The sequence below is a fragment of the Syngnathus typhle genome, linkage group LG2, assembly GCF_033458585.1.
Source record: "Syngnathus typhle isolate RoL2023-S1 ecotype Sweden linkage group LG2, RoL_Styp_1.0, whole genome shotgun sequence".
In the NCBI taxonomy this organism is placed as follows: domain Eukaryota; kingdom Metazoa; phylum Chordata; class Actinopteri; order Syngnathiformes; family Syngnathidae; genus Syngnathus; species Syngnathus typhle.
The window spans coordinates 10,223,776-10,235,111 of record NC_083739.1 but is presented as its reverse complement, the minus strand read 5'-3'; the positions used below and the strand labels follow the sequence as shown (position 1 = coordinate 10,235,111).

Sequence of the window (11,336 nt, the reverse complement as noted above, 5' to 3'; positions counted from 1 at the left end):
GAAAAAAAAAAGGGAAGCACGACTCGCCTTATCGCGTCACTCCGGGCTGAGGCGCGAAGCAGGAAGCAGCCTTTCCTCTCGGATTGTCGCCCTAGGAACAAACAGGCAATTTAGTCTCTGCTCAATGCGCCCCTCGGCCCAGAAGACGCGGAAGCCGGCCAGAAGGAAAAATGCCTCCTCCGATGGAGATCGCTCTCGTGCTCCTCGGCGTACTCGCGTTGGAGGCGCGCCGGAGCGTCAGCGCGCTGCGCGTTCAGCAGCAGTTCTCCACTCCGAACAGCACCAATAATTTCGCGGTGGACCCGGCGTCCGGGAAGGTCTACGTGGCCAGCGTCAACAGCCTCTACCAGCTCAACGCGACCCTGAGCGTGGAGGCGCACAAGAGGACGGGGCCGGTGGAGGACAACCTGTTGTGCCACGCGCCGCAGCTTCCGCAGGCTCCGTGCCAGCATCCCAAGTCGCTCACGGACAACCACAACAAGCTGCTGGAGCTGGACCGCGAGCAGGGCGTCGTGGTTGCGTGCGGCTCGGTATACCAGGGCTTTTGCGAGCTCCGGAAGATGAGCAACATCTCCCAGATCGCGGTGGAGTTCCCACCCGAGGGCGAGAAGACCGTGTTCCCTAGTATGCTCAACATCGCCGCCAACCACCCAGACGCGTCAACAGTGGGGCTCGTCCTGCGTGGGAGCCACGGTGGGAGCGACACTCGGTTGCTCGTCGGGGCCACCTACACCGGCGCCGGTACGCAGTATTTCCCCAAAAACCACAGTAAGGAAGACCTGCGTTTCGAAAACACTCCAGAGATCGCCATCCGCTCCTTTGACGTCAGCGATCTATCCAGACTTTTCACCTATGACATTAACCCCTCTGAGGATAACGTGTTCAAGATCAAACAGGAGGCCAAAGCTAAAAACAAACTCAACTTTGTGCGTGCGTTTAATCACAAGACCTACTCGTACATCGCCTTCAACAATGATGCCAAAATGGGCCACAAGGAGAGCCAGCCCAACAGCGTCCTGGCCAGGATCTGTATGGACACCAGCGGCCAAAAGTCCAACGGGCCCGAGAGCAGGAAGCTCACAGAGTCCTACATCCAGGTGCCCCTCCAATGTGGACGCAACGGCGACATTTACAACCGGCTCCTGTCCGTCTACCCGGCCGACGTCCACGATGGAGACGCCGCGGAGGCTTTCCTCTTTGGAGTCTTCTCCAAGGGGGACAAGAAGACCGCGCTGTGTGCCTTCAGGTTTGCGGACATTGAGGAGGAGATCCGTCGAGGGCGCAGGAGCTGCTCCAACTCGCCCAGCAGTGACGTCCAGGTGCTGGACAGTGTCATCCAGGGCTCCGGGGCAGCCTGCGTCCAGAAGTGGAACCTGGTGGTAAGCTCAACATTTGTTTCCTTCAAACTTCCTTATCTGCACACAGACACATATAAAATGCCAGTTTTGAAATAGTTTCATTTGGGGGTTAAAGAAGGGTTATTTACTTTTTTATTATTAAATAACTTCTTTATTTTATTACATTTTATTTTATTAAATTATTTTTCGTTGTACCATTTTAAAACAAGTCTGTATGTAGCTCAAATACTTTGCACAGTGGACGAGTAGTTGGTCATCTGTTTCTGAGGCGTGACATTTGCATGTTGGCTGGAGTACCTGCCCATACTCCGCCTCCCTCCCTCCGTCCCTACCCTCCCACATACTAAAAACATGTATGTGTGTTAGACTCTAAATCATCTGCAGGTGTGATTGCAAGGTTGAATGCTTGTCGTCCATCGACTAGCAACTAGTACCCTGCCTCTCACCCCAGTCAACTGGGATGGATCCCATGAGCTCATCTGTGACATAAAATGGCTGGAAATGTGTCCCTGCTGCTGGGAAATTATATAATAAGAACGGTGGCAAACAAAATGAACTTTGGAGCCGTATTGATACACGGCTAAATGTGGCAAGACAACAACAGGCAGATCAGTGTGTGTGGCTGTGAGTCATTTTCTTTTTTTAGACTATTTAAAATGTAGTTAATGAACTATTTGATCCAATTTTGGCGTTTACAGTTGCTTTGACTAAATTTCTGAAAAGTCTGAATGTGTAATTGTGACAAATGAAAGTTTCCGGCCCGACGCTGCTTTGCCTTCAGGAGTCAGACAAGCTTCCTCGTGAAGCTTTCTGCCACTTCACGTTTGCATCACCAACTTGCTGGTGCTCCACAGCCACACCGAAGTTATGGGAAGGCTCGCTTGAGTTGCTTCTCACATCCAACAATTCAGCACCCTCTCGGCAAAACATGAGGACAGCCAAGGGTCATTGCTTTGCGCTTCTTTTGTCTCCTTCTCCTCCGAGCAAATCTGACTTACGGGACGGCAAAAATGGCAGCAAATAAAGAGTTGCATTGTCTCCTTCACACACACGCAAATCCAGATGCTATCTTACGTCTCCAAGTTACAGTTTGTGGTCTTGATTTCATTTTACTGTGTGACGTGAGCGTATGATCACATGTTGGACGCAGAGCAAAGGCGGACAGCCACAAAATAATCTCCACTGTTTTGTCCAAGTATGAAACAAATGCAAACAGAAGTGGCTACTGTGCGTACGTGTCGTTTCTTCTGATTGCGTGCTTGGAAATTGGACGGGCCCACTGGCCTTCTCCGATTTCCAGTCAATGATGGAGGAGCCCCGGTCGAACGGCAAATGTTCAATTATCCAAATTTGGCATGGGATCCTTGCTAAATATTGGATCTTGGGGATTAAGCGACTTGGGCGAACATATGTTTGCCGGTCACACAACGTGGTCTGTTTGCGCTGCCAGAGCCAGCGAGGTGTTTGCTCACAAGAATCGGGCAGGCGGACTTTTGATGAGTGAACATTTTGCGGGCGTGTTGACTTTAGTCACTTTGCTCCCCCCATATCTGAGCAGTAACAAGACAAATTGCAGTCATGTTCATTCCTCAGATATGATCATCTTCCGATAGTAGCGTCTTTGTACGTTAGGCTGCGACAATGAGCCAGTGTGTTTTTATGTCCGAAGCAACTTTGGATGGTCATGTCAATAAACATGATACGAGTCAAATGACTGCAACATTGTGGTCCCGCTCCAATGTCAATTCCTCATGCATACCAAAGGCAATATTTGCCCTGAAGGACATTTCACAGCGCCTTGTTTTCTCTTTGTATTTGTGTCACTGGAGAGCCTTTTTGCACAGTCTCCTACTGTGTGTCTCTTATGAATGAAGCACCGTAACAAGTGTCTGCCATCTTTTCTCAAAAACATGACTGAGCTGTTCAAAGAACTCCCAAAATTCCCACAATGCTATTTATGTCGACTTTGTCGATCAAATTATTATGTTTTTAAATTAGGCGTATTTCGATACGGCCACGGGGCCAATATTTGGCAATTTTGCTGATTATCAGCATCGGCCATTTTTTTTTTTTTTATCGTCAATAAGTGATCAATTTAAAACTGGATCGGGCATTAGAAGTTTCTTGTGCGGCTATTGTTCTTTTATTATCTGTACATGAAGTATAAGTAATGTTGCGTCTTAATTTTGAATGAAGGGTCAATTAACTTGAGTAGTGCTGCACTTTGTTTTCAAGCAAGGTTGTTTTCTTAGACGAATATTTCAATTATAGTCACTCCATAAAACTTCAGGGAGCTATATTTATTTGTTCAAATTTTCAGTGTTGCTGACCCTTGGAACTCTCTGCCCTTTTTTTTTGTTTTTGAACCTTTTGGTCCAATTTTAAAATCTAGATATCAAAGATTTGACATCAAACAAAAAAGCTAATTGCTAATTCTAGTATTTTGGGAGTCTCGAATGATGAATGAACACACGTCACTCATTATCGTCTCCCTGGATTTTGAGTGGACATTTTACCTCCAGAATGAGCCTCTTTATAAATTCAGTTTCTGGGTGAAAGCCGAGAGAAGTCAAAGTGTCCCTTGACCCCTTTTGCTGTCAGGTCACAAAGTCTCATTGTGGCCATTCTTCTCCGTGTTCTCATTCCGTCGGCAAGAGACAGTCAACTTTGCCTGTGCATACCAAAGACCTTGTTAGTAGTGTCTATATTTGTTTCTAACCCGTGATGATGATCATTTCTAATGTCGCTGTTGCGACAGACGTTTGATCTCTCTGCGGCGTGCAGCGTGAAGGCCGGCACCGAGGGACACGCGTACACAATTTATGATTAGAGCGTTGAAGCCGCCAGTAGATAGGCCTGCAGGAAACTACTGTGCAAATATCCACACATTCTTAATCACTTTCTTTTTGCGTTGACGTTCTGAAAATATTCACCGAATTCCCCGTAGATGGCGGTGAGCGTTGTAGCGCGGTAGCGACGGTTCACCGACGTCTGCTTAACAAAAGTGACAAAAGCAGAGCGTGATGAGTGTTGAAGACTCTTTTAAGGCCTCTCTGAGCATTGAGTGGGTTTGAAGCCTAAGCAGCTCATTGTGATCTCTCCTATCAACTCTTGTTTTATTCTTTGGCTTTCATCACTCGACCGGTCTACTCTTCTGATGCGACGGCTAGCGTTCATTTTGACTAAGTGCACGTGTGTGTTTGTTCCAGCTGCAGCCGGAGCAGCTGGACTGCGGTGCGGCCCACTTGCAGCACCCTCTGGCCCTCAGGAGGCCCTTGAGGTCGCTTCCTTTGTTCCAATACAACGGCCTGAGCTCTGTGGCTGTGGACGATGTGCTCAACCATACCGTGATTTTTCTGGGAACCTCCAATGGGCGACTTCGAAAGGTAAGCTGCGTCTCACATTGTCACACCATCAGGGGCCGGCCGGCAACTTTTTTGGAAGCAATGGTTTCTGCCCGGGAACTGATTCATGCAAAGGGTTAGCAGTTTGATCCACACTCCTGACATAAATTAAAAATAAACAAATTGGCTTTGATGACCTTTACTTTTGTGTTAATGTTACTCATTGATGGATGATACTTATCAATGTGAAGACACTCATCTTCATGATGCTTTGGAAGCAGACCAATAACAACATGCACTCCATTATGTCTAGAAATCTCTGTAATTGTTGACACTTTGAAATGACCTTGCAAGGAATTCACAATGTCCCATGACTGGTGAGCTATTTTTAGTGCAGGCCTGTGGGCTGCACTGGCAGTGACTTGGTGCCCAGCCAGTATGTGATTAAAAAGCTCAAACACCAGCTAATAATAATAATAAATAAAAATAAAAACAAATGATAATTGATAATCATTTATGCAATAATAATGATATGGTGCCCAGCCAGTGTGTGATTAAAAAGCTCAAACACCAGCTAATAATAATAATAAATAAAAATAAAAACAAATGATAATTGATAATCATTATTGCAATAATAATAATTATAATTAATAATGATGATGAATTTGATCAACAAACCAATCCAAATACTGCAGGTGTGTACAACAAACAGGTCCGTCTCAGTGCCCCGGCCCCCCGTGTGCTCCAGAGGCAGCCTGTCCCTTGATGTGGTCCCACTAAATGGTGACTTAGTGCCTGACACACCAGCAGAAAGCTGTTAACTAGGTGACTTGGCCACATCTGAATTACTCACCGCTTTGTTGTGACTGCCTCAGACTTGTGCAGCTTGTAGGGAAAGGACAATAAAAGTTCCCCTCCAATTGAGAGCATTCTTTAATTCTGTCTCAAGCACATACCTCGTCACCCCTGACTGGGCTCGCTGAGAAAGCCACAGGCGGCTTCTTGGCTGGGGAGGCAAAAACTGACATGAGTATCTATCTCAAAGTGCTTCCTGCCTTTTTCATTCAAAGCAACAACTAAGTGTGCTCATTCCAATTTAAACAGAAGACAGCGGGTCGGTAACGTGCGACCGCCTGTTGTTTCCCAGCTAGAAAAAAGGCAGCTAACTCTTGCCTCTTAATCTAAACAGTGAGCTATGATGGAATGCTAAATAAATCAGAACCGCAGATGGTCATTTTGAGTTTTTATTGAGTCGTTGAAATATAAAAATGGTCCGCTTATTCTGCTTTAAGCCGGGTATTTATATCACTGCAAGGCAGCAATCTGCTTTGTACAGGTAGCACACTCAGCTCAGACTCAGCCTTTTCAAGGAGAGGTGGGACGGATTGAGTGGAATGGACGCTTTTTCAGGCAAACTGGGGGAGCCTGTATTTTTCTTGTTTGAATGATATGTTTCATCCAAGTATGACACATGTAAAAAACAAATAAATAGAGGCCTGGGTCTCTTTTGCAAGGTTTGTCAAACGTTTTCGATCCAATTTACGATGGCTAGCGTATATACCACTAAATGACATCCTTTACATTGTCTTTTGTTCATTTTTGAGAAAAATGTTGGAATGCAACAATCACAAATTCATATTTTTTAAAGAAGAGTTGTATTCTATTTATTTTATTTTAATATTTAATTTTTCAATTATATTTTAAATTTCACATTTTTTCATTTACTTTTTATTTTGGCAGTTTTATATATGATATATATATATATATATATACATATATTCATTAATTTTTTTTTTATGGACCTCAAGTCCCCAGATGCCAGTTTGAGAAGCCCTGCTCTGTTGGATGGCGCTTCTTTATTTTCTTGATGTGTTAGTATTCCCAGCCAAGTTCTTCCCTAGCAAACTCACCCAAGCATGCTAAAAGGTGACATCTCCCAGAAATGCACGCCTGCGATGGTCCAAACTGTCTTGGGAAGACAAAGAAAGAATCACGGCCGAGGGGGACAATGAGGCTCCAGGCAAGAAAAGCGTGAGCAGCCTGCAGGCTTGTACTAAAAATAGCTGTCTATTGAGTGATGGGACATTGTGATTTCCTAGAAAGGTGAGAGAAGTGATCATTTGAAATACTTTCATAGATATCAACATTTGTCAGTTTGTCTCGTTGGATTGTTGAATTGTGGTGCGAAATCATCAACGTCATCAGTCTTCACATAGATCAATATCATTCCCTATCAATAATAACTTATCATTCAAGGTTATATGAGCAAATGTGTTATTTCAGAATCTTGTGTCAGACTGGTAGTCCTTTACATGAGCTGTCACGTTCCAAAAGGTCGCTGACCCCTGCATTAGCCTGACCACAGATTACTCAATAATGAGTAAAGGAGTGTGTCTCGATACCGTTGTGTATGTGTGCGTGTCTGTGTGTGGCTGCCCCGAGGAAAGCGAGTGGCGGGCTGTTGCCGAGCTTAATGGTGCTGTTAGCGGGCATAATGTGATTGTGGCTGCGACGTTGGCTCAGACGAAACACGGCGGGGACCGACGTTGGCGCAGATTAAGTTAGGACAGCTCTTTGGCTGCGTTTGGAGAGCGCTCTCGCTCAAGTCATTTGGAATTACAAGCTTTGTTTGTTTTTTTTTGTTTGTTTTTTTTTTTCCAAATCAATGAAGTCTCCTCCATCACAGCTGACTTCCACTTTGCTCTGCTTTTAAACACACCCTACTGACTAACCTAATAAGTAACCTACCAACCTACTTTGAATAACCTTGTAGCCACACAGACACACACACAGACACACACAGACGAGCGCGGCTTGATTGTGACCATAGTGATGCATTTTGTAAACAAGCAGACTTTATCTTGCCCCACTTCCACCTGCCTCTCTTTTGCTCTTGGTGAAAGGCAAGCTGAACACTGAATGCATGAGCCACAGAGACACACAAAGGATTTCTTTTTTGGACTCACCAAAGAGCCCGATCAGGTGCCGATACCGATCTGTAGAATATCGGATCGGGACCTCACAGATTTTTTTTTTTTGTCCCATGCCACATGTACATTTGACTGACACAATTCATTCTTTACACATTAAAACCAAAATGACTATTTGGAATATAAAGATTTATATTATTTCATGTAGGCAGACAAGCATTTTGTCAGCTTGTTATACCTCCATTATGGCCACAACTGGATTGATTTCCTGCCACCACGTCAGTCCAGCTTCTTGTCCAGGTCTGTGGCCTGTTGCTCACCCACTGCATCATCCGGCATCTGTTTACTTAGTGTGTTTGCCAACGAACAGGTGACGAGACCTTTAAGACCCAGTACATCAATAACATCATGTGGAAACAGGATGGCAAGGTTAAAAAAACATGTGGAAGTGGAGGTAAAGCCTCTCATCCACGCTTAAGCTTCTATCTATCTACCCAGGTTTCACATTAACCATGGGGAGGGAGGGAGACAGAGAGAGAGAGCTTTTTTTTCCCAAGAAAACTCCAGGGTTGTCTTGTCTCTTTGAGGGGCTTCCGATTCAAATATTTGCTTTCCTAAATGAAGTGACGGCCGTTAAATTGGATTACTTGATGATGCGGCTGCTGGGTTTCAACTTAAATATCAGGGCTTTTGTCCTTCTTGTGTGGCATGTTGAAAAGGTCTTGCAGGTGTGCAGAAGGTTTTGTGGCATGCGTGACTTTATGGTGAAAAGGTCTGATGTGCAGTTGTGCGAAGGACCGGGTCTTCCATTTTGTCATTTTTCTCTTTTTCAGGTGACCTTGACACCAAACATGACGTCGGCCAGTCAGCGCACACTAAAGCTGCCAGCCAGCGAGCCTGTCCACCATATCATGACATTTGATCCCAATGACAGGACCTATCTTTATCTCATGACCTCCCACCACGTAAGCCAACGTTATTTGTTTCTTGTCATTCATTCACGCTCGCCAAACTCCAAGTGATCGCTCGCTGATCAACCAGTCGAGCCTGTGACATGACAAAACCAAACAAAGTGGAACAATTAGCAGATTGTGGAGAAAGGCACCAACAGCCATGCTCTGCTGGTCCGCCCGACATTCTGCTACACTTGACAGTGACGCCTCATAAAAATATCAGCGGCCATCAATCGAATAGCAACATCATTGACTGGAGTGCTTTTCATTATGGGGGGGGGAAAGGGCACGCATATCAATGAAATGACAAAATGTAGCTTGCGTGACCTGATTCCTTCAACACTGAGGAAGACTTGAGGATTTATTCCTCTAAAAGAAATCCATTACATCCATCCAGATGCTCACTCACAGCACGTTACATCAGTGGAGATTAGATTTGTTATTTTTATTTGATATATTAAATGGTTTGGCCAAGTGTGTGAATCTGGATGTAAACGTAAGAGCGATTACAACCTTGCGGCTGGCACTGAATTTCCTTTATGCTTGAGCAGATGCTGCGGGTCAAAGTGGCCCAATGTGAGCAGTGGACGAGCTGCGGTGACTGTTTGGCAGCGGGTGACGCCCACTGCGGATGGTGCACTTTGGAGAACAGGTAAGAAAGACGGCCTTGAGCTTTGCTAGCTTGCGTTCTTACCACCACTCAGATGAGCCAGTGACTTTTGTGCTGCAGCTCTCCAGGCTCTGGCACTGCCACAGGCATTTTAGAGCTGGAGCAGTGGAGCTGATGCGGAGCTCTGAGCATGCGTGAATGCTCATACGTGTGGTCAGACTGTCATCTCCCCGTCTCCTCTCTTTATTTATCTATCTGTCGTCCCTTTCTCGCTTCACTGCGTTTGCCATTCTTTCTTTGTCTTCCTTTCTTGCTCTGGCTCTCTCTCGCATTCATATTTTCCAGTAGCTTCAAGAATTTGGCCATCTCTCAGTCATCCTCCACGTCTGTCCCCGCAGACCTCGTCTCTCACCCCCCCCCCCCATCCTTTTTCCTCCTCTCTCCTCATCGACAAAGACGCGTTGATTGTGCCGATGGTGGTGGGAGGGAGAGTGCACACTGGCTCTTTTGACAAGGAAATGTCAAAGTGTGTGAGCCTGCGTGTGAATGCGCGCGTGTGTGTCATTGTGAGTCTGGGAGCTGATGTCATGAGTGTGCGTTTGATGTCCTTTTCGCGCACTAAAGTCAGCGTGGCCTCCGAGCTACCGTTCACGCCCTCCGGCTCGAAGGGCTGGGGTTCGCCGGGCCGCATTTCGACTGACTCTGAGGAGCGCTGAGCAGTGTTTGCCGCAAAACCTCGGAGGCCGCCATTGTCTCTGTGGGTGTCCGTTTGATTTTCTGCACGGCTCTGACGGCTTCCAACGCGCCGCCATGCAGCACCAACACCAAAACATGTCTTGGAGGCATTGTTGTCTGCAAAGGGAGCCGTGCTACTGATAGAAATCCGTCCTTGATCAAATATTTCATGCTGGGGCCCTTTTCAAAAACACCTTAATATCTTTATTGGAATCACATCATACAGGACTGTCAATCTTTGCTATGAAGAAATTAGCATCCTTATCGGCGTGCGTGTGTGCGTACGAGCACATACAGTATGTTCCCCTGCTGTTTAGCAGTCGCTTCCCAGCTTATCTGACTCCAGCGGGAGATGATGAGTTTTCGCTGGTTATATTTTAGCTACATATGTTAACTTGGGGCTTCTCGGTTTTGAAAAGAAATATCAATCCCGATTTATTTCGGTAATAATTGAAATCGCGATTGTTCAAGTGATCATTTATATTCGGGTACAAGGCAAGCAAATGTTTCAAATGTACATCAATTTAAATTCATCGAAAGACTATATTTTTGTAATAACAGTTTTTCCGACGATTATCCCAATATTGTAATCGTAATTGAATTTTGATTATTTGCGCAGCCCTATGTTTATTTAAAGTGGCTGTTTGAAATGGATTTGGCTAGCATGCGTGTCGACCGGCGCCTCCTTGTATGTTTATTCATTTTTTGAACCTACAGGAAGCGGAACCGATCCTTGAATCGATTCCTGATGTTTAGTCAACTTGCAGCTTCAGCAGTCCGCAGCCCAAATCGTATATTTGTTGATATTCTGCATGTTGTTCCTTCAAGATTAAAGGTCACGCTTGCGGAATGTTTCCTTCAGCATTGCTCTCAGATAAAATCTGCTCTTTGCTTCACTGTAACCTCTCAATGGAAAATGGGAAACAATGTTTGCCATTCCCCCTCAGTTGAAGGCTGACTTCCTCTCCCTTCCTTTAATCAAGGGAGAATGCATCTGCAACTGTGCGTGCAGTTCATTGTTTGAGGGAATTTATGACGTCCGCCTCTGACGGCAAAGTCTGCTATTCAAATACGAGTTAAAACTGCGAGAGAACTTGGAAACAGACCAATACAGTAGATACAAACAAGGTCACGCCAGCTGGATTGTGATGATGACAGTCGGGCATGAGGTGAGCGCAGCTGAACACGGTTCAACATGTCCGCCGAGTGTGACTGTTTCTTTTGCAAAAACACCACTTGGTATTTATGAGATTATTCATGCGCAGGGGATTTTTTTTTGTGGATTTCAGAGCCACTTAATGTTATTTTTAGCACAGCGGCTGACCTCATGGCCATTCTCAGCCCCTCGGTTCCAAAGGGACGAGAGTCCTCAGACACAACCCTAAAGCGTACAGTCACGCACACAC

The 11,336-nt window shown here is 45.6% G+C and overlaps 1 protein-coding gene across 1 annotated transcript in view; it reads left to right on the top strand.

Moving 5' to 3' along the window:
* The first annotated feature begins 24 nt into the window (after window positions 1–24).
* Window positions 25–11,336, top strand: part of plxnd1 (plexin D1) — a 52,575-nt gene continuing 41,263 nt past the window's right edge. The window contains exons 1-4 of the mRNA XM_061302172.1: window positions 25–1,379; window positions 4,568–4,744; window positions 8,466–8,597; window positions 9,137–9,237. Coding sequence (XP_061158156.1) covers window positions 171–1,379; window positions 4,568–4,744; window positions 8,466–8,597; window positions 9,137–9,237 — 1,619 coding nt within the window. The 5' untranslated portion in view covers window positions 25–170. The remainder of the gene's footprint in view (window positions 1,380–4,567; window positions 4,745–8,465; window positions 8,598–9,136; window positions 9,238–11,336) is intronic.